The sequence below is a fragment of the Gracilinanus agilis genome, chromosome 1, assembly GCF_016433145.1.
Source record: "Gracilinanus agilis isolate LMUSP501 chromosome 1, AgileGrace, whole genome shotgun sequence".
Classification (NCBI taxonomy): Eukaryota; Metazoa; Chordata; class Mammalia; order Didelphimorphia; family Didelphidae; genus Gracilinanus; species Gracilinanus agilis.
Window position 1 is genome coordinate 200839838 of NC_058130.1, and position 23514 is coordinate 200863351.

The 23514-nt window shown below is 36.6% G+C and overlaps 1 protein-coding gene across 1 annotated transcript in view; it reads left to right on the forward strand.

The window, feature by feature from the left end:
- The window catches only part of GABBR2 (gamma-aminobutyric acid type B receptor subunit 2), an 871636-nt gene that overhangs the window by 205338 nt on the left and 642784 nt on the right, over positions 1–23514 (forward strand). Inside the window, exon 2 of the mRNA XM_044678625.1 lies at positions 15627–15764. Coding sequence (XP_044534560.1) covers positions 15627–15764 — 138 coding nt within the window. The remainder of the gene's footprint in view (positions 1–15626; positions 15765–23514) is intronic.

Below are 23514 nucleotides of genomic sequence, written 5' to 3' on the forward strand. Positions count from 1 at the left end.
TCTCCTCTCCTTTCCTCTCCTCTCTCATCTTTGTCTTTGTCTATCTCTGTCTCTTCTCTCTTTCTCTCTCTGTCTCCTCTGTCTCTAGCTCTCTGTCTCTGTCTCTTTATGTTTATGTTTCTGTTTCTGTCTCTGACTCTCTGTCTCTCTTTTTCTCTGTCTCTGTCTGTCTCTCTCCCTCTGTCTCTCCTCTCTCTCTCTCTTTGTCTCTCTTCTCTTTTTCTCTGTCTCTCTCTCTCCTTCTCTGTCTCTGTCTCTCTCTCTGTCTCTGTATCTATCTCTATGTCTCTGTCTCTCTCCCTCTGTCTCCTCTCTCTCTCTCTCTCTCTCTCTCTCTCTCTCTCTTTGTCTCTCTCCTCTTTTTCTCTGCCTCTGTCTCTCTGTCTCTTCTCTCTCCTCTCTGTCTCTGTCTGTCTCTGTATCTGTCTCTATATCTCTGTCTGTCTCTCTCCTCTTTCTCTCCATCTCTGTCTCTCTCCTCAGTCTCTAGCTCTCTGTCTCTCAGTCTCTCTCTGTCTCTCGCTGTCTGTCTCTGCCTCTGTCTCTAATTAAACCTTACCTTCTCTCTTAGAATCAATACTAAGGATCACTTCCAAGTTCCAAGGCAGAAGAGCTGTAAGGGCTAGGCAGTTGGGGTTAGCTCAGAGTCACACAGCTAAGAAGTATCTGAGGCCAAATTTGAACCCAGCTCCTCCTGACTCTAGGCTTGACTCTATCCACTGAGCCACCTAGATACCTCAATCATGTTTCTTTTTTCCATTTTTATTATCATGCAAAACACTTCCATATTAGTCATTGTTGTAAGAGCCACATCATACATAACCAAAAACCCAACATAAAACCATAAATACACTAATGTAAAAGACAACTCCTACAGTTCTTTCTCTGGAGGTGAATAAGATTCCCCATCATGTCTTTCAGGTTTCTCCCAGATCATTGCATTGCTGAGAGTAGCCAAATTTTCACAGATAATCATCATCTAATATTGCTGTTAGTATGTACAATGCTCTCCTAGTTCTGCTTATTTTGTTCTGCATCAGTTTCTGCAAAACCTTCCAGCTTTTTCTGAAATCATCTTGATTATCATTTCTTATAAAACAATCCAGTACAAATTTCAATAATGTGGCCACTTCAGAGCATACACCAGTCTCAGTAACCAGGAACTGGGCATAACAACAGGTCAATCTTTTAAGGGTGTTAGGTGATTCTTAGCACCTTATTCTCTTTTTCCTGCCGTTCTGGCACTATTGCTTCAGAGGCAAGAAGGAGTTCCATAGGACTGATGGTCACCTAAAATGTTTAAGTGCCAACCTATGCATAGTGGCCTTTTGTGCACTTAGACTGATTTTTGGACAGTAGCCCCTAATTTGCTATAGGAGTTGTTCTTAATACTTTTTAGAATTTGACAAAATAGTAACAAAATTCATATGAAAGAATATGGCTTCAGTACTTTAGAAGTCTCTGATTTTGTGTTATCTGTGTGTGTGTTTTCTTTTGTTGCAGACCACAACTTCTTTACAATGCAGTGAGGTATCCTTAAGATTTTCATTGGCCAAAAAAATGTCACAATCCTTTGGCCACTCTGGTGATAAGCCTCTCCTTAATGTGCTAGACAGGTCCTTTGATGACAGGCATATCCATACCAGATCCATATTGGAAGTCTTTCCAGCAGGATAAGAGTTGAAGGAACTTGTGGTCAACTGGCATGGCCATAGAGAACTCAGGGTTACCCCCAGGCAACAGTGAGGAATCAGATGAAGAAATGGGAAAACAAATGGTTGAATATATGACAGGAAACCATTTAGTGTGTGTGTAGCTGTATAAAAAGAAGGAAGGAGGCTTGTACAATCAGATTTCAGATTATTCTAGAAAGCTATGCTTATTACAACTATTTGATACAAAAGTTAAAAACTGAAAAATAGTCTATCACAATAGATTTTCTGATCATGATTCAGAACTAAATGTATATAGTAGACTACTGTTAGTGAGACCCAAGATCATAAAAATCTGAGGGGGAAATTCATTATTCAGGAAAAATCATTAGAATAATTGGATAGAATAGTTTGACTGCAAATGGGAACAGACCTTCACCTTACTCCATTCAACACGATAAACATCAAAGAGAACAATTATCTAACTATAAAAAGGCACATCATTTTTTAAAAAGAGTATAATGAAGTATTATATTTTTCACTGCTGTGGAGAGGAGAAATTTTCTTAACCATCTACAACTTAGAAGGTATTATAAGAGACATAATATTTGAATTTGATGATATAAAAATAAAAGTTTTCATACAACAAAAATCAATACATCTACAAAAAGAAGAAAATATAGACAAGGGGGAAGATCTTTGCAAAATTAATTTCTGACTTAAATATATCCAAAATCATAAAGGACTGATCAAATAAGTAATTATAAAAGTTATCTTCTACTTCATAAAGCATATGAACAGGGTGTTCTCAAAAAAGGAATCACAACTAATAATAACCAAATGTTAAACTCTTTATTAAATTATAGAACTACAAATTAATTCAACTTCCAAATAATACCTCATATCCATCAAATTTGGCAAAGATCACAAAAATCAATACTAGCACAAATATAGTAAAACGGCATAAACATATGCTGAAACATAGGTATCCTAATAAATAAGCTCTTATAAGTTCTTAGATTTAGAGCTCAAAGACCCAGTTAAGATCATCTGGTGGTGCAGTGGCATCCGGAAGGCCTATGTTCAAATCCAGTCTCAGACACTTACTGGCTACATGAGCCTAGGCAAATCACTTAACCCTGTTTACCTTAGTTTTCTCATCTGGAAAATGAAATGGAGAAGGAAATGGCAAATTGCTCCAATATCTTTGCCAAGAAAACCATAAAAGGGTCACAAAAAGTCAGACGTGCCTGAAAATAACTGAGCAATAACAACAAAGTATATCATAATTTTATAGATTAAGAAAAGGAAGTCAGAGAAGGAAAACAAAACAATAACACCAAATCAAGGAAAGGGAATGAGAAAAATAAAACTGGCAGGAAAAAAAATAGACGTCAGATATAATTTGCTCAGTAAACTCCAGAGATTAAAGTTTTGGAAATTATCATTAAAAGCAAACTTACAGATTGTATAAATTCATGCCAGAAGTGAAACTCGAAAGGCAAACACGCAGGTTCGGAGAGGATGACCACTTATGAAGCTAAAAAAGGGATAATAGTAGAAATATGTCTTAGATAGGGTCATGCATATATTACACTTAATTTTTGAAATATTAAATTATATACCAACTTATTTATTTACTGTTGTTTTAAATTAAGAGAATAGACTAAATTTCCTCTATTTTGTTTCAAAATGTGCTACGTTCTTCTTTATTTCCAGTGATATTCCATGCTCTAGATCAGCATTTATACTCTTTATATTTCTAGACTAGATATATTCCAAAGAGAAAATAGTTTGGAGAAACATTTAACTAGATTTTCAAGAACTCATTTGGATAAGATAGAGTGCTGACCTAGGGTCAGGAAAGCTCATTTTCCTGAGTTCAAATATAGCTTCAGACACTAACTCTGTGACTCTGGGCAAATAATTTAACCCTGTTTGCCACAATTTCCTCATCTGTGAAATGTGCTAGAGAGCAATGGCAAACCACTCCAATATTTTTACCAAGAAAACTCCAAATAGGGTCACAAATTGTACACAACTGGGAAATGACTGAAAAGATTTTAGTTAGTCAAAATGCATTCATCAAGCAAAAGAAGAGATGTGAGAAGATACCCCAATGCTGTCCCTTTGCAGAAGTCGGAGCCTATAAGTGCTGTACAATGGACATGTTTTCTAACTCTTTTGACGCATTGATCAACTTTGCTGATTTTTTTCCTCTTATTTTTTTCCTCAAAATACAATTGTTATATGAGGTGACCCTCTGGAAGGAAGAGAGATACTGGGGGAAATTATGATGATTAAAAACAAAAGATATCCGTAAAACATATTGTTTAAAAAAGATTGTTCATTATCCTATTCACAGTTCAATAAATGTTTTTTCACTTTTATGCAAGATACTGTACTAGGTGCCAAGTATAAAAAAACAGAAACGCCCAAGTCCCTGCCCTCAAGGTGCTTACTTTGAACTATATTAGATCCAACCTAGCCAGGCACTCTTTGCTTCTTTGCTAGCCTTATGGAAAAACCTTCCAACTGGCCTCTTTGCCTCATGTCTCTCTACATTCCAGTCCATCCTAGCCATCACTGTCAAAGTAATGTTTCCCAAACACAGATCTGATCATTGAGTCTCCTACTTAATCAACTCCAGTGCCCTTCTCTAGTGTCAAATATAAACTCTGTTTAGCTTTTAAATATAATTCTGTTCACAACTGACCAAACCTACTTGTGGGGAGACTATGTGGCTCGAGACTTCCCGCATGAAACACAGGAAAGAAAATGCCCCCAAAAGTCTTGTTCTTCGATCAACAAAGCAAGTTATGGGGAACTCTGTTCTCTAATCTCCCCTACGTGAGCTCTACTGTTTTTCAAAGGCTCAGCACACCAGGAATTTCACTTTTATTTCAAAAACCAGGAAGGGGGTCTGATATTTCTTACAAAGCACAGTCTAACCACCCTTCATTTCTGAAATCTGAAAGAATGAGTGAGAAGGGAATCAATTCTGCTTTGGGTCAATCTGTCCCAACAGCCTGAATAAGTCTAAAACTCTCACCAGGATCAGTTCTGGGTGATTTTTACCTTTCCTCTTTCTCCAACATCTAATTTCTTATGGATTTTCCACAACAGAGGCAGTGGTGATTTTTTTTTTCCAAAAGGAAAGCTGTTGACTTTTCTAATAAATGATTCTCTGCACATGTACATTGTACAATAAATATATTGCCTTTAAACTTTATCTTTAAAAGTGTAAAGTATAAATTCCGTTTAGCTTTAAAAGCTACAACCAGGTCTCAACATAACTTTCCATTTTCAGTGGATATTACTGCCACCACCACCACCACTACCACCACCATTTTATCATCCAAGCAAATGGGTCTTCTCACTGTCCCTCACATACAATGCTATATAACCTTGTGTTTTTTCACTGGTCATCCTTAATGTCTGGAATGCACTTTCTCCATACCTCTTCCTCAGAGAGTCTTTATCTTCCTTAAAAAAAAAAAAAAAAAAGACCTTTACCTTCCACCTTAGAATCAATCCTGAATATTGGTTCCAAGGTAGAAGAGCTGTAAGGGCTAAGCAATGGGGGTTAAATGACTTGCCCAGGGTCACATAGCTAGGAGATGTCTAAGGCCAGATTTGAACCGAGGACCTCCCATCTCTAGTCCTAGCTCTCTAACCACTGAGCAACCCCAACCTCTGTCATCTTTTAAGACACACCTGTTTTCATGAAGTCTTTCCAGATCCTTTAACTCCTAGCGTCCTCCCTCCCAATCTACCTTGCATTTAATTACTTTGTATATATTTGTATTTATTATGTATTATTATTACATATGTATTATGTATATTTATGTTTTATATAGTCTTAAATGTACTTATAATCTCCTCCCCAAAAGAAGGTAAGCTCCTTTCCAATAGGAATTGGGTCATTCTTTTTTCCTTTTTTTTTAAGCCCTTACCTTCTGTCTTGGAATCAATGAATATCAGTTCTAAGGCAAGAAAGTGGTAAGAGCTAGCCAACTGAGGCTAAGTGTTTTGCTCAGGGTCACACAGCTAGGAAGTGTCCGAGGCCAGATTTGAACCCAGAACCTCCAGGCCTGGTGCTCTAACTATTGAGCCACCTAGCTGCCCCACTTCATTCTTTTCCTATCCCCTTTCCTATCACAGCGACTGGCATGTAATAAGCACTTAATGAATATTTGTTAATTAATGGATATCATCGTTTTCTGCCTTTGTGATTCTATTTCCAATATATAAAACAGGTTTCCTTCCCTCCCAAACCAGATGACCTTGTTGGATTTCTTCCCATCCTTTAAAGCCCAATTCAAATTCTTAAAAAAAATTGACATCAACGGTATATGCATAATTACAAATATCTTGTGCATCAGGCTGTTGAATGCTTGCATAGGTTAAGACATTCAGATTTGGCTCTTCAGCTCTCTCTCCTGGATAGTTGCTCCAAATCTTGACTTTGATTGTCAAGCCCTTAATGTCTCATCAGACTCTTCCCTTAGCAGAGATTCTGGTCTCCTTTTCATGAGAAAATGGAGGCTATTCTATTGAGACCTTCTTCCTTTGTTTTCTCCACTCCACATCACAAATCTCCTTTTGCACATCTCCTCCCTTACTTCTGTCTCTGAGGAAGTGGCGGCCCTTCTTCTGGCCAAAGCTAGCTTGGTCCTTCTGGCTGTTTCCCTCCTGCTTCCTCCAGCAACTTGGCCTGCCACTCGTTCAATCCCCCTCTCTCACCTCTTTTGAGCATAATTCCCTTCTGTGGAAAATAATGGTTGGATGATCCCTTTCTTAAGATCACTTCTGCATCTAAAATTAAGATATGCCCCAACTAAGCTAGTAGAGAAGTCATTTCTTATTAAAATTCTCTGTCTAACACATACTAAAGGTATTTTTTTAAAAAAAACCCTTACCTTCTGTCTTAGAATCAATACTAAATATTGGTTCCAAGGCAGAAGAGTGGTCAGGGATAAGCAACTGGGGTTAGGTGATTTGCCCACAGTCACACAGCTAGGAAGTGTCTGAGGCCAGATTTGAACCCAGGATTTCCTGCCTCTAGATCTGGCTCTATCACTGAGCCCCCTAGCTGCCCCTAATAGATATCTAATTAATATACCTTGAATTGAATTGAATTCACAGTCAATCACCAGTAGCAGGTGGTAGAAGATACTTCATTTTAGTCACTCTGGAGTTATTTTAATTATTAGAGTCATTTGTTTAAAGATTTATTCAGTATATTCTTTTGATTTTAACAGGGTTGTTATGAGGATCAAATGAAATAAGGTATGCAAAGTAAGCCTTTAAAAAGTGTTATATAAATGTCAGCCATTATTATCAGCATAACTACTATTGAACAGTAAGGGAGATTTTCAAAATAAATGAGGGGAAAAATTCAAGTGGCATTTTCTTATGCTCTTTTTTTCTGCCAAAATAACGGTGAATCAAACACTTCCATTTGCCGATGCCTGACAATAAAAATGTAGCAGAATTTGATTCTCTGCCTAGGAAAAAAAAAGACAAGATTACATTTTGTCTGGAGGTATAATGCTGATTATTTAAAAATTGGGATCTTCATTTGGCCTCTATCAAAAGAGAGTTTGCCAAGACCATAGTGTGTCACTGGCAGAGTTGTTCTGTAGAACAAAAGCTTGAAGCTGTCTTGACATTTAAAGACAAAACATTCAGATTCTGAAAATAAAGCAATCAACTTATTCAAATGAATTGTTCTCACATTGAAATGCCAAAAGAATTCTTTTTAAAATGTATTTATTAGTTGAAAATTCACTTGTGAAGGCTTCAAATTCAATTGCTTTTCAAATTGTAGTCAGCAAGAAACCATTGTCCCAATCATATGAATTAAGGCAAAGTAATTGGCTAGTCTCTGGCCCTGCTCTAACTTTGTCAGTCACCTCCAAGAACAGAAAAAGTAGAGAAAGGAAGAAAAATAGTCACACTGAATATCTTTACCTTATGTAATCTTTTATTATACACATTTTATATAACATGTAACTATAATGATTGCATACATGTAATAATTCACTTATAATATGTTCTAGGTCTAGATATATTTTTCAGGATTCATTCTTGTGATTTTGTCAGTGTGAGAAACTCCAGTTTGGGAATTCCTTCCAGAGATGCTGATGACTTACTTTTATCTAATTTGTGATCTTAGAGTTCCCTGGGAGCCCCGAGAGGTTAAAAGTTTTGCCTATAACTAGTATATGTCAAAGGTAAACTTGAATCATGATCATTTTTTCCCAAAGCCATCCAATCCACTATGCTATGTGGCCTTATATATATATTGAGGTGGGGAGGGGTTGTTTTTGTTTTTAAAATTTTTTTTTACATATTGACATAGTTTTTTTAAAAAACTCTCACCTTCCATCTTAGAATCCATATTGTGTTCTGGTTCCAAGACAGAAGAGCAGTAAGGGCTAGGCAATGGGGGTTAAGTGACTTGCCCAGGATCACACAGTTAGGAAGTGTCTGAAGTCAGATTTGAACCGTCTTCAAGCCTGGCTGTCTATCCGTTGAGCCATCTAGCTGTGCCTCCCATACAATTTTTAATAGTCATATTCTGACATTTTGTGATCCATATTCTCTCCCTCCTCACTCCTTCCCCCTCTCCAAGATGGCAGATAATATGATATGCTGTACATGTGTTATCATCCAATTCATATTTCCATGCTCATCATGTTGTGAAACAAGACACATTCCATTTACACAAGAGAAAAAATCACAGAGGAAATAAAGTGAAGAATGGCATGCTTCCATCAGCATTTAGACTCTGTCAGTTCCTTCTATGATGATGGATAACCTTTTTTGTCATGAGTCCTTACAACTGACCTGGATCCTTGCGTTGTTGACAGTAGTGAAGATGCTCACAGTTGATCTTCATTGCTGATTCTGTGCACAACATTCTTCCACTTATTTCATTTTGCATCACTTTATATAAGTCTTTCCAGGATTTTTTGGTGATCTTCTTGTTTGTTGTTTCTTATAGTACAATAGTATCTCATTGCAAGTATATACCACAGCTTGTTCAGCCACTCCCCAATGGATGTACAACACTTCAGTTTAGAGCTCTTTGCTTCCACAAATTAGAGTTGCTATAAATATTTTTGTACAAGTAGGTCCTTTTCTCCTATCTTTGATCTCTTTAGGATATAGACCTGAGTGGTATTGCTGAGTCAAAGGGATTTTTGCACAAACTTATAGCCCTTTGGTTGTAGTTCCAAATTGCTCTCTGGAATGGTTTTGCCAATTCACAACTCCACCAACACTGTATTAGTGTTCCAGTTTTACCCTATCCCATCCAACATTTATCATATTCCTTTTTATCATATTAGTCAGTCTGATAGGCATGAGGTGTTACCTCAGAGTTGTTTGCATTTTCCTTGTCAGTAGTGATTTGGAACATTTTTTTTTTATGTGACTGAAGAGAGTTTTAATTTCTTCATGTGAAAACTGTCTGTTCTTATCGTTTGACCATTTGTCATTTGGAGAATAGTTCGTATTATTAACTTGACTCTGATCTCTATCTATTTGAGAAATGAGGCCTTTGTAAGAGACACCTGCTATAAAATTCTTCCCAGTTTTTGTTTCCCTTCTAATCTTGGTTACATTGGTTTAGTTTGAATTTTGATATGTATTGTTGTTCAGTTGTTCAGTCCTCTCCAGTTCTTTGTGGAGCCTTAGACCACAGCATGTTGATACAGTCCATAGGATTTTCTTGGCAAAGATATTGGGTGGTTTGCCATTTTCTGTTCTGACTCATTTTATAAAAGAGGTTTTTCTGACTCTCAACTCAGAATTCTATCCACTGAGCCACTTAGCTGCCCCCTATGATATATCCATATATGCAAGAAGTGTGTGTGTATATTGTATGTGTGTTTGTAGGTTTATGATATAGCTTATGGATATAGATACATATTTTATATGTGTGTTTACCCCATATGTATATATGTATACACATGATAAATAAATATAAATATAAAATCATTAATATACCCACTCAGGTACTGGACAAAGATCTCATGTTTAGAGTATGAACACTATATAATTTTTTCCTTCTTTAAAATAAAACATTTATTTATTTATTTGTTTTAAAAGATTTTTCCATGGTTCCATGATTCATGTTCTCTCTCTCCCCTCTTCCCTCCCACCTCCCGGAGCTGACAAGCAATTCCACTGGGTTATACATTATGAACAGTATATAAAAATATATAATAAGAAATAATTTATTAATGTGTCTATATTTTACTTCAACTCTATTCCATATTTGTTGATTGTTTCCTACATCAGAACTCATTCAGAAAGGTAAAGGGAATTCAAAGAAATTCTTATTCCAAGTGCTTTAATACATAAAATATTAAGCAAATATGAGGTAATTCCTTATTTTTTACCTATTTTTTTTACCAATGTTTAACCCCCTTTTAAACTCATTTTACCTATTTGTTGAAGATATATATTACATACCTAGAGAAATATGGTAACATAATAGGTATAGTGTCAGATTTGGTGTCAAGAAGGCCTGGGTTTGTGTCTTGCCTCTGCATATACTAGCTGTGTGATAACAGGCTATCACATGGCCTCTCAGAGCCCTAAGCATCATTCTGAGACCAAATTATGGAGAAGTTGCTTATTTGCATCTATGGAATAAACGTCCATACCAAGAACTTAGATCCAATCAATTGTGAGCTTCTCTAGGGCAGAGACTGTCTTTTGCCTTTCTCTGTATCTTCAGAGCTTAACATTAGCCCTGACACATAGTAGGTCCTTAATAAAAGACTTATTGATTGATTGATTTCCCCCTACATTGATGAATTCACAGTTCTAGGCCAGAAATAGACTTTATCTATATCCATATCTCATGGATATAGTCATATTCTCTCTGTGTGTTTATATATATATATGTATATATATATATATAAAATCAGTATTCATCCATAATGTATAGCTTTACTGCAATTCTAACAATCTGTAGGATAGTCACAAGCTGAGGAAGGGATGCTATGAAGTGGAAGAGAGAGAAGATTGCTGTGAACAATACACCGAGGAAGTTTGTATTGCAATAGAGAATGTAGAGAGAGATGATCGTGCTGCCAAAGAAAGATTTATCCCTATTTGTAGGTGATGCAGGATGAGGAGAGATAAAGCTGTGGCAGGGGCTCCCATCTGCCTGGGGGTCTCTGGGCTGTCCAAGGTGCACAAGCTGAATTCTATTTTGCCTTTGCTTAGTTTTCCAGATCTTTCAGGCTAAGAGTAATGCTTAGCTTTTGGGGAGGGAGAAGAGGGAATGATTAGCATCAATATTAATGTGTCTGACTCTTATTAATATTGTATCATCTCATGGCAATTTACTGGAATTGTCCTGAGCCACAGATAGGAAAACGAGCTGAAAGTAATTCATGGAATTTTATTAAAGGTAATTCAATAAAAGTCAATCCAATCAACTGGACTCAGAAACAGGATTAAAGAATAAACTTCTGTTACATTCAGCTCTATGGTAACAAAAATGAAGATTTTGTTTTTGTTTTTGTTTTTTGTTTTCTTTTCTCTTAAGGGCCAGTGACCCACAAAGAAAACAAAAACAAAACCAGATGGAATTGCCTCCCGCCTCTCAGTGGAATTTTTTTTAAACCCTTATCTTCTGTCTTAAAATTAATCCTAAGTATGGGTTCCAAGACAGAAGAGCAGTAAGGGCTAGGCAATTGGGGTTAAGTGACTACTTTAGGGTTACACAGCTAAGAAGAGTCTGAGGCCAGATTTGAACCCAGAACTTCCCACCTCCAAGTCTGACCCCTGTGGAATCTTACAACATGGTGTAGTGAGAAAGTGGTGGTCTTGGCATCATGAGAACTCTGCATTTGAAGAAATCTGAAATGTGAAAAAATACTAAGTTGCTATGTAACCATGGATGAATTACTAAGCCTCTCCATGTCCATATTTTCTTATCTGCAAAATGGTTATGACCATAATGCAATACTTATCACACAAGGTTCAAAAGAGATAATGTGTGTTTATGCTTTCTAATGTACATGCATGTTAGCTGTTACTATGTAATCCATCCATCTTAAACTGATTCAGAATTCCCCCTACAATACCACTGATGATCAATCAAATAGCTTCTTTTGGATACTTGAGTGATAAGGAACTCATTACCTGAAGAGATAGCCCACAGAAGTCTTGAAAGAGATGGGGGGAGGTTAAATTTACCTAATTTAAAATTTAAGAATAAAAAAACGTAAAACATTTCTGTGATACAATAATCTTAATATTTATATATGTGCTTCAAATTCATCTATGCTCAAATTGGGGGGAGTATTATAAAAAAATCTTTACCTTTTGACTTAGAATTTATACTAAGTATCAGTTCCAAGGCAGAAGAATGGTAAGGACTAGGCAACTGGAGTTAAGTGACTTGCCCAGGGCCAGCTAGAAAGTATTTGAGGTCAGATTTGAACCCAGGACCTCCTGACTCCAGTCCTGAGTCTCTATCCACTAAGCCACCTAGCTGCCACCATGATCAGTTAAGGAAGGGGTGGAGGGGAAAAAAGATAGGGAAGGAAGGAAATGAGCATTTATCAAGTACTTGCAATGCCCCTAAGCATTGTCCTAAGCATCTTGTAAATTTATTATCTTGTTTGATGGTCACTACAACCCGGAGGAGTAGGTGCTATTATTATTCCCATTTTATAGTTGAGGAAACTGAGGTAGGAAGAGGTTAAATGACTTGCTTTAAATGCCAGGCAGGAAAGAGTTTTCATTGTTCCTGATGGTAAAATGGAGCACTGGAGTTAACTGAGTGGGTCAAAATGAGAAGTGATGAGGACCTAGCTTAGGATGGTATTAACATGAGTTAAAAGGGACTAAAAAAAACAAATTAAATTAAAAAAATAAAAATTAAATTAAATTAAAATTTTAAAATAAAAAATTTTTAAAAATTTTTAAAAATTTTTAAATGGGGCTCGATGAGAGAGACATAAACTCTATTGTTTATATAAGAGAGCTCAGTGAATCCCCTTCCCAGTCTTCCCTTCTTTCTTTTAAAATCTATCTCCATTGGATTTTATCTATATCCATGTTAAGTATGGATTCTAAGGCAGAAGAACAGGGTGATTAGGGTTAAGTAATTTGCTCAGGGTTGCACAGCTAGGAAGTGTTTGAGGTCAAATTTGAATCCAGGACCTTCCATCTCTGTGGGCCAGTTCCCAATCCACTGAGCCCCACAGCTGCCCCCACTCTATGCTGTTTAACTGAGTGATCTCTTTAGCCGCCATGTATTCAAGAATCATTTCTATGCTGATGATTCCTACTTATCCAACCCTAACCTCTTTCCTAACTTCCAGACTCATATTTACTACTGTCTACTGGAAACCTCAAACTGTATATCATATGAATATCTTAAACTCATTATGTCTAAAACTTAACTATCTCCCCCACCAAGCCCTGTTCTCTTGCTGAATTTCTTATTACTGTGAGGAACACCACCATCTTCCTAGTCAACCAGCCTCAAAACCTTGGCATCATCCTTGGCTCTTCATTCTCTCTCATATCCCTCCATCATCCCTCTCCTCATCACCATCCTATAAAATCTGTTGCCAAATCCTGTCCATTTTATCTTCATAACATCTCTGGAATACGTCCCCTTTTCTCCTTTAACATTGCCACCACATGGTGCAGGTCCTAATCACTTCCTGCCTGGACCTCCTGCAGTAGCATTTTTGATTGGTCTTTCTGGCTCAAGGCTCTCTCCACTTCAGCCCATCTTCTACTCAGCTGACTTAATGATTTTCCTAAAATGCAGGTCTGGCCATATTACTCCCCTATTTAATAAAGTCCAACATTCTGTATTATTTCAAGGATCAAATGGAATATCCTCTGTCTTTCAGAGCCCTTTCATCATCTGACCCTCTCCTACCTTTCTACCTTTCTAGGCTTTCTTATTCCTTGTTCCTTCTCAGGGATACTATAATCCAATGAGGGCTTCCTCATTGTTCTCCAAAAAGGATATTCCTGCATCACTGGACTATGCATTTTCACTGGCTGTCCCCACAATGCCTTTCCAGTACAGTGATCCCTCACCTGTCACGGGAGTTACATTCCAGAGACCCCTCATAGGTGAAAAATCTGTGAAGTAGTGTTATATTTATTTTATTATTTATATAGATTTTTAAGGCTTTATAAACCCTTCCTGCTCTTCTATAAACCTTTTCTACACACTTATTAACCTATAATCACTGAACCAATCAGTGCCAAGGATACAGAAGCTATGATTGGTCGCTTTTCATTCCATCAGCCAATAGTGTGCTGTGATAAGTGTAACTCCAAGATATAGAATTATATAATATAGAAATATATATGTATGTATATGCATATATATATATATTAAATCCATGATACAGTGAAGCCCCAATAAGCCCGATATATCATGCACTATGATATAGCAAGGGATAACTACACTCTCCCTCTTCCTGAATTCCCTATCTTTTCTTCAAGCCCAAGTTAAACATCCATCAATAAGAAGCCTCCCCTAATCCACTCAAACACTAATGAAAATAATCTGTTGATTATTTCCCATTGATAGTATATCATATTTTCAAATTGTCTCTCCCATTAGACTGTAAGCTCCTTGAGAGCTGTCTTTGCATCCCCACAACTTAGCGCATAGAACCCTATGCCAGATTAATATGTACTTAGAGTGATGTCTCTGTGGAGAGAAATAAAGACTTAAGCAATGAATAGTACAAAGGACTATTAACTGAAAAAAGATGTCAGCTATTTGAATTGGAGACAACTGGTATGTGTCATCTAAATGTGATTAATTCTATCCAACCATTTATTATTATTATTTTTATGTGTATGACTTGTCTCCTCAAGGAAAGTATTACTATTAAAAAAATAAAACCTATACCTTCCATCTCAAAATCAATATTGTGTATTGATTCCAAGGCAGAAGATCAGTAAGGGCTAGGCAATGGGGGTTAAGTGACTTGCCCAGGATCACACAGCTAGGATGTATCTGAGGTCACATTTGAATCCAGAACCTCTCATTTCTAGGCTTGGATCTCAATCCACTGAGTTACCCAGTTGCCCCTTCATCAAAGAAATCATAAGTTTTTATGGGTAGAAACTTGCCCATTCCTCTTTGTATTCCTAGCAGTTAAAGTAGTGATTTTATTATTTAACAAATATTGAAAGATGGAGGTGAACCTCCACTGACCCATGCTTCTTGGTGGCATGGAGGTGACCGCAGATGCCCAAAGGCTATGTTAATACACTATGACAGATTTTACCAGACTGGGAAAGCTTTGAGTGTGTGTTGTATATCCGAAATGTAGCTAAGTGCACAAAGGTTTATTACCAGAGGGTTACCCACCAAAGATGTTTATTTAGTTACTCTATTAATGTTGTCTACAAAGATTTTCTGGGTGCTTGACATACTGAAGAAAATAAGAACTGTCTTCCTCCTCCTCATTCCCTTCCTTGCCCTTTCCAAAAATGCTACTTTTGAAATGTAGATAATTCCTACAAGGGGCTAAACATTAATTACCTAATATCTTGGTACAAATGAGTTTGTCATATACTTGAGGTATACAAGAAGAATAGAATTTTCTAAGGAGCATTGAAGTTATGAGATGGAAGGAAAGTTTAAATTGGGTGAAGTAGACAGTGGCTGAATGAGAAGCCGAGGAAATCAAAGAAAAAATTTAGCTATTTGATATTTTTTAATATTGATTGATATTCATATCAGACCTCCATCTCTCCATCAGGACTCAAGGTTTCATGAGCAGTTCTATGCAAAATCCAGTCAAATGGAAAGAATTTTGTATTTGTTCCAATGTATTGTTCTTGGTAGTGGCCAGGAGAATTACTTCTAATACTAATTTCTTTCTCTCTCTTTTTTCTTTCTTTCTTTTCTTTTTCTTTTTCTTTTTTTTTTTTTTTTTTTGCTTTCTCCAGTGTGACAATGCAAAAGGGTTAAAAGCCTTCTATGATGCAATAAAATACGGGCCTAATCACCTCATGGTATTTGGAGGAGTCTGCCCCTCAGTCACATCCATCATTGCTGAGTCTCTCAAAGGATGGAATCTGGTACAGGTAAGAAAGGTATAAATACAGCATTTGTTACTGGATGAATGAAAATTCTTTTTAAAATTTTCAAGAAAATGATAAATACATTTTGAAAAGTAAGCTCAGTTGATTTGATTTTTTTTAACTCAGTGGCATACTCTGATTCAACAATGCCCCAGATTTTCTCCCACGGATTAAACATGCCTTTGTGTTAAGTTGTGGACTCAGAGAAACACAAGAGCTCTTTCAGACCCCTAGGGTACCAGTGTTGCTGTTGTTTGTGAATTTGGTTCATGAAATGTGGTTGTTATCTATTGGCTGGTAGGCAATGGACAATAGTAGGGTTGTGCCTTTTGTCACTTTTGTCATTGGCAAACCTCTGGGAGATTCAATTGCCTCAACCTTAGAAGTCAAGCATGAACAAGATGACCAGAAGGAAGAACTTTCAGAAGCAAGTATTCTTCTAGAGAAGGGAGAAGGGAGAGAGAAAAGAGGAGCATAGAGAGCTACAGCGGAAAAAATTGACAGAGCTGAAGCAAAGTTGTAACTAGGAATTCTGGAATGTGGGGCAATCATGGGGTAGGGGTGGAGAGGGAGACAAGTCGGGCAAAAGAAGACCCTACCTAGGGCATGGCAAAGCTTCAGGCTCCTATCTTCAATGTAAAAATCTTCATCTTGATTGCTGTCATTTTCATGGCTTTCATGCAAACCACTTTTGAGATGAAGTTGTAAAATGGAAGGCACAGCCTAAGCCTCAAGAGAAGATGGCAAGTACAGGGACAGGAACCTGGCAGAAAGAGCATCAGTAGTCTCCCTTGACCCCCAAAAGTAGGGTGAAAACATGAAACAAATAAGCATTAAGCCATGGATCTCCCAGATGTCATGTTACAGGGGACCAACAGAGAACTACCCAAGAAGGAAAACCAGCCCTTATTAGCTTAACACCATAGAGAGCAAAGCCCCCAGTTGCCTTGCACTAGCTCTAGCTCCAATCTAAAAGCAAGTGATATGGTGATGGCACACTAATCACAAAAAGAAGATTCTAGAATGCATACAAAAATATAGAGTCCTCAAAAGTGGCATCCTGTAGAAGAGCTCATGCCATAAATCAGAAAGGGTAGATAGAGAGGGAAAAATTCCTGGAGGGAAGGTAGAAGAGACAGGGGAATGTCAAAAATGGGAGTCTGACCCTGGGCTGAAGAAAAGAACAGAAAGCCAAAGGTAGGATTTTGTTAGGAGGTGGAAAGAGGAAAAAAGTTAAAGGGAAAGAAGCATCAGTCAGAAATGAATAAAAAGCCAGGAGAGTCCATGAGGTCAATGGATAGATTTCACAGGGAGAGGGGTCCATGAATTTGGATGGTGAAAAATTATGCCCTTGTTTTTACTAACCCCTGATTGGAATTTAAGATTTCTTTCAATTATTTAGAAACATTATTCTGAGAAGGTGCTCTTAGATATCACCAGACTACTAAAGACATTAGCAGTAATTAGTAGTAAAGACACCATGATATTAAAAAGGTTAAGAACCCCAAGTGTAGACAATGCCTTTGAGAAAGTGATTTGTTTTTCTAATCAATAAATTATAGAATCTCCGAAGTATAAGGTGTCTCAAAGGTTACCTAGCCTAACATGTATCTGTCTCTGGCAACAACCCTGATGGGATGCCATCCAGCCTCCATTTGAGGACCTCTAATCATGATAAGCCCAATCTCTTTTGAGGCATCCTATTCCACCTTGGACAATTGCATTTTTTTTAGGAATCCATTCTTTTCATTGTGTCCAACTCTGCTACTTTCTACTGTTATTCCTTCTCTTGTTCCTGTGGAAACCTCCAAAATAAATTTAATTCCTTTAATTTATGGCAGCCTGTGAAGTATTTAGCTATTATCACCTACTCCCTAATTCTTCTCACCTTTATGAACCTCCCAGTTGCTTCAATTGAGGCATAGTTTCTAGGATCCTCATCTGTACAAAGGGAAACCTAAATTCAAATCCAGCTTCAGATACTTCCTAGATGTGTGACCTGGGCAAGTCACTTTAATTCTTTTCTTTAAAAAAATTTTAAACCCTTACCTTCCATCTTAGAATAAATACGGTGTAGTGGTTCCAAGGCAGAAGAGCAGTAGAGGGAAGGCAATGGGGATTAAATGATTTGTCCAGGACCACAAAGCTAGGAAGTATCTGAGACTATTTTGAACCTAGCACCTCCTATCTCTTTAGACCAGCTTTCAATCCATTGAACCACCTAGCTGCCCCAACTTTAATTCTTTCTGCTTCAATTTCTGCAACTATAAAATAAAAATAATGATAACGCTACATCCCAGGTTGGTGTAAGAATCAAATGAGATACCGTTGTAAAAGCTTAATCCAATGCCCAGTACATAGCAGGTGCCTAATAAAAGGCTGTTGGCTTTTAAGGATACTACATAATAGTATTTATTCTCTCTTATGGAGTCTACATTCAGGCTAATCAAGATCCTTGGCCTTTTCCACACTCACTGCTTTCTAGTCATGCTCCCTCTATTCTATGCTTTGAGGTTTAAAGATGCAATTGCTGCCAATTATCAAAGCCATTTGGGATTGGCTCTTATTACTAGTGATGAAGCATTTTTTTTCATTTGGTTGGTGGTAGTATGCATTTCTTCTTCGAAGAATTGGCTGTTCAGATCCCTTGAACACTACCTAGTGAAGAATAGCTCTAATTTTTATATTGTTTAATCATTCTCTATACCCTAAATATCAGACCTCTTTCAGAGAAGTCTGATACAAAGATGTTTTCCCAGAAAACCTTTTCCCTTCTAATTTGAACTTTATTGATTTTGTTTATGTACAACTCTATCCATTTTAGGTCATTAAAATTATCCATTTTCTCTTCTGTGATCCTCTCCTTCACTTATTTGGTTAAGAATGCTTTCCCTAGATATAAAAAATAAATTACATGTTCTTCCCTCCTCCTATAATTCATTTATGACATGACTCTTTCTACCTACATCATATATCCATTTGGAGCTTATTGAAATATATAGTGTAAAATGCTGGTTTCAATCTAATTTCTGTGAAACTTTTCCAGAAGATTTTTGAATAATAAATTCTTACTGCAGTAGTTAGAGGATTCGGATTTCATGAATACTCGGCTAGGTGATGCTATGATTAAGTGCTAGACCAGAAAGAGGAAAACTAATCTTTTTTAGTTCAGATCTTGCTGCAGACACTTTTACTGATTGTGTGACCCTGGGTAGGTCACTTAACTCTGCCTCAGTTTCCTCATCTATAAGATGAGCTGGAAAAAGAAATGGCAAACTATTCCATCATCTCTGCTAAGAAAACCACAAATGATATGACAGTGAGTCAGTCAAAACTAAAATGATTGGACAACAAACAAAACAAAAATGATAGCATTTATTTACTTCTAAATCACACAATCACTGAGTCAGTGCTGGGAGAGATCTTAGAGGTCATCCAGCCCAGCCTTCTAACTTTAGATTCGAAGAAACTGAAGCCTGGAGATGGAATGTGAGTTACTCAAGGTCACCCAGATAATAGTAAGTAACAGAGAAGGGATTTAAACTCAGATATCTGACTCAAAATTCAGAATTCTTTCCACTGTCCTATATTGCTTCTTGTGTACCTTATCAGGTTCACTGGCTAACTTACCAATTTTTAAGTAGTACCAAATATTTTTCATGAGTACTGCTTAATAGAATAACTTGAAGTAGGCCCCCTTTTCTCACTTTTTTCATTATTTTCCTTGAAATAATTAATATTTTATAAAAAATAGAAGAATTTTTATTATTTTCCAAGTTCTATAAAATTTGGGGGGATTTTGTCTAGTTTTTAGTTTTCTTTGGTTGTGTGATATGATACTTAATTTATGTAGTATTACCACTATTGTTATACTCGAATAGCCCAATCTATAAGCAATTAATTTTTCTCAAATTATTTTAGTCTGTCTATGTTTCCATAGGCACTTGGTGACAGGTAAAATGAATAGAGTGTAGTGCCTGGAGTCAGGAACTCTCATCTGCCTGAGTTTAAATCTGGCCTCAGATACGTCCGAGCTGTGTGACCCTGGGCAAGTCACTTAATCTTGTTTGCCTTAGTTTCCTCATCTACCAAATGAGCTAGAAAAGGAAAATAACAAACCTTTACAGTATGTTTGCCAAGAAAACCCCAAATAGAGTCACAAAAAGTTAAACATGACTGAAGACCACTGAACTATAACATTTCTATATTTAAAAAATCTTATAATCATATTCATATAATTCCTGTGTAAGTCTTTTTTCTTAAATCCTTATCTTCTGTCTTAGTGTCAGTTCTAAGACAGGAGAGTAGCAAAGGCTAGTCAAAGAAGTTAAGTGACTTGCCCAGGGGCACAAATCTAGGGTCACTAAGGTCAGATTTGAATCCAAATCCTCCCAATTCCAGGCCTAGTGCTCTACCCACTGTGCTACCTAGCTACCCTTCTGTGGAAGTCTTGAAAGGTAAACACTCAGAGACATTTTAGACATTTTGTAGCCATTTTGAAGGGAAGAGTTTTTCTATCTCTTCCTTCTTGCTTTACTATTAATGTACAGAAAAGCCAGTAATTTTTATAGCTTTATTTTATATTCTATTTTCTGAAGTTACTAAAGATTTCAATTTTTAGTTGAGTCTTTAGGGTTTTCTAAGTAAATCATCATAATTTATGCAAAGAGCATAAAATTGGTTTCTTTTTTACCTTGGTCTTCTCATTTTGTATTATCATTACTACAGATATATTTTTCTGGAATTATGCCAAATAATAGTGGTTTCAATTGATGTCCTTGCTCTCTTTGTTCTTATTGGGGAAGCTCTTGGTTGAATGATGCTATTTACCATATTGGTAAATGATCTATTTCCTCCTATGCTTTTTTGTGTTTTTAATACCAAAAAAGTATGTTCTTGAAAGTTTTTTCTGCACATATTAATGTAAGAGTCTTTGTCATTTTTATTATTAATAAAATCTGTTGTGTTTATAGTTTTTTTTAGTACGAACCAGTTCCCTATTACTCACAGAAATACAAGCTCTAAATAGCAATATAATATTTTTCATATGTTTCTGTGGCTTCTTTGCTATAAATAAATATTTTAATATTTCCCTTAATATTCATTAAGCATATTGTCTATAGTTTTCTTTCTCTGTTTTGTCTCTTTCTATTTAATGTATCAAGACCACACTCATCTCTTAGAATGTGGCTAGATTAATTCCTTTTTCATTTTTATAAATAATTTATATAATATTGCAATTGAATTGTTCTTTGGATATTTGATCAAATTCACTTAACACAGTCTATATAGTGCTAGGGTTTGGTTTTGGTTTTCTCTTCAGGAATTCATTTATTGCTTATTTGATTTTTTCCTAAAATTGGATTATTTATATTTTTGGCTTTTTATTCTATAAATCTAGATATTTTATAGTTTTTAAAATATTACATCATTTCATTTTAGTGATCAACTTTGGACAACTAGGTGGCACAGTAGATAAAGCCTAACGTTAGGAAGTTGTTGTTTAATTGTTTCAGTCATGTCCAACTCTTCATGATTCCACTTGGGGTTTTCTTGGCAAAGGTACTGGAGTATTCTTGTATTTCCTTCTCTAGCTTATTTTATAGATGAGGAACTTAGGTGAACAAGGTGAAGTGAGTTGCCCAGGGTCACCCAGCTAGGAAGTGTCAGATTTGAAATCAGGTATATGAATCTTCCTGACTCCAAGCCAGGACTCTATCCACTCCACCACTAAGCTGCCCAAGGACTTGGGAAAACCTGGGTCCAAATTTAGCCTCAAACACTTACCAGCTGGATGACCCAGAACTAGTCACTTAATTTCTGTTTCACTGTTTCCCTAATTGCAAAATGAGGACAATAATAGCCTCTACCTCCCACAATTGTTGTAAAGATCAAATGAGATAATAATTGTAAAGAGCTTAGGATAAAGAGCCAGACCTGGAGATGGGAGGTCCTGAGTTCAAAAATGGCCTCAGATATTTCCAAGCTGTGCAAAGGAAGGCAAGCCACATAACCCTAATTGCCTAGCTTTTAACATTCTTCTGCCATGGAACTGACAGGCAATATTGATTCTAAAACAGAAGGCATCAAAAGGTTTTTAAACCAAAAAAAGAACTTAGCACAGTGCCAGCACATAGTATGTACTATATAACTGTTAGCTATTACTATTATGTGATTGGGAAAAATAGCTTATAATAATTTCCTTTACTCTTTATTCTTTGTGAATTCTCCTTAATAAAAATTTTATATTGACAATTTGGTTTTCCTGTCTTTCTAGATGATATTAGGTAGTGGTATATTTTAATTTTTAAAGTTAATTTTATTTATCAGTTCAATGGATTTTTTTCTTTCATCCTATTACCTTTCTTCTTTGATTCTCAGAATTTCTGTTTTTTGTTTTCATTTACTTTTTCCTCATTTTAGCTGAATGCATAATTCATCGATCTGTTATTTTTTATTGAAAGTGTTTAAAGATATCAGTTCTTCCCTAATAACCACTTTAGCCCAAGAGTTTTAGTATATTGTTTTCATTTCTTTGATAAAATCAGCCCTTGCTTTTATGATTTATTCTTTGACTCATCAGTTATTTAAGTTTTAAATCTTCAAATGCCTCTGATTGATTAAAATTTTTATTGCACTGTTATTGAGAAAGGATGAGTTTAATATTTCTGCTTTTTTTATGTAGAAACTTCCTTTCACCAATGTAGATCAGCCATCTGTCTGTAACTTAAAGAATTGTCTGTGTTTTAAAATGTTGCCTGGGGCTCTGAAAGATTAAATGACCTGTCTGTGGTCACAGGAGGGCAGCTGGTGAAGAAGTGCATAGAACACTGGGCTTGGAATCAGGAAGGCATCTTTCTGAGTTCAAATACAGCCTCCAATACTTACTGTAGCTGTATGACCCTGGGCAAGTCATTTAACTCTGTTTGCCTCAGTTTCCTTATCTTTAAAATGATTTAGAGAAGGAAATGGCAAATCACTCCAGTATCTATGCAAAAAAAAAAAAAGCATCAAAAGAGGGTCAGAAAGAGTTGAACATTTCTGAACAAAAGCAATAACTAAGGTGACACAGTACCTGAGATAATGCTTAGAATTTCGTAGGAAATCAATGCTCCCTCAATTTCCCATTTTTGAGGGTCACAGAATAGAGTGTGTTCAACCAAAGCTGGAGCACCACCAACATAGGTAGACCTATAGAAAGGCATTTTTAATACAGGCATCTAGGACAGTGACTCCAATAGATCAGTAATGCCTTCCCAAAGCTGCTAAGAATAACCTGTGTGCAGCCAAAAGTGTGACCACTCCTTGCTCATCTTCTCTATGAGAACAAGAAGGATTCTTGTGACAGAAAAGTCCTAGCTAGGCCTTGTCACCTCTCCTAACACCAACACCCTAAAATACAAAACAAGTTCACTTTTAGGTCCTCTTTATTTGGTGGCACTATGAGAGGCACTGGAGATACAAAGACAAAATCACAACAGTTCCTGCCCTCAAGGAACACAGACTTTCTCTTTCTTTGCCCACCTTTTATCCCCTACATCTATATTTCTGAGTGTTCCTCCCTATATGTGAAATCTTGAAATTGCCTGAGGCCTAAAGAACAAATAAAAAGAAAGAAGAAGGAAGGGAGGGAGTGAGGGAAGGAGGGAGGAAGAGAGGAAGGGAGAAAGGGAAGGAAGGAAGGAAGGAAGGAAGGAAGGAAGGAAGGAAGGAAGGAAGGAAGGAAGGAAGGAAGGGAGGGAGGGAAAAAAGG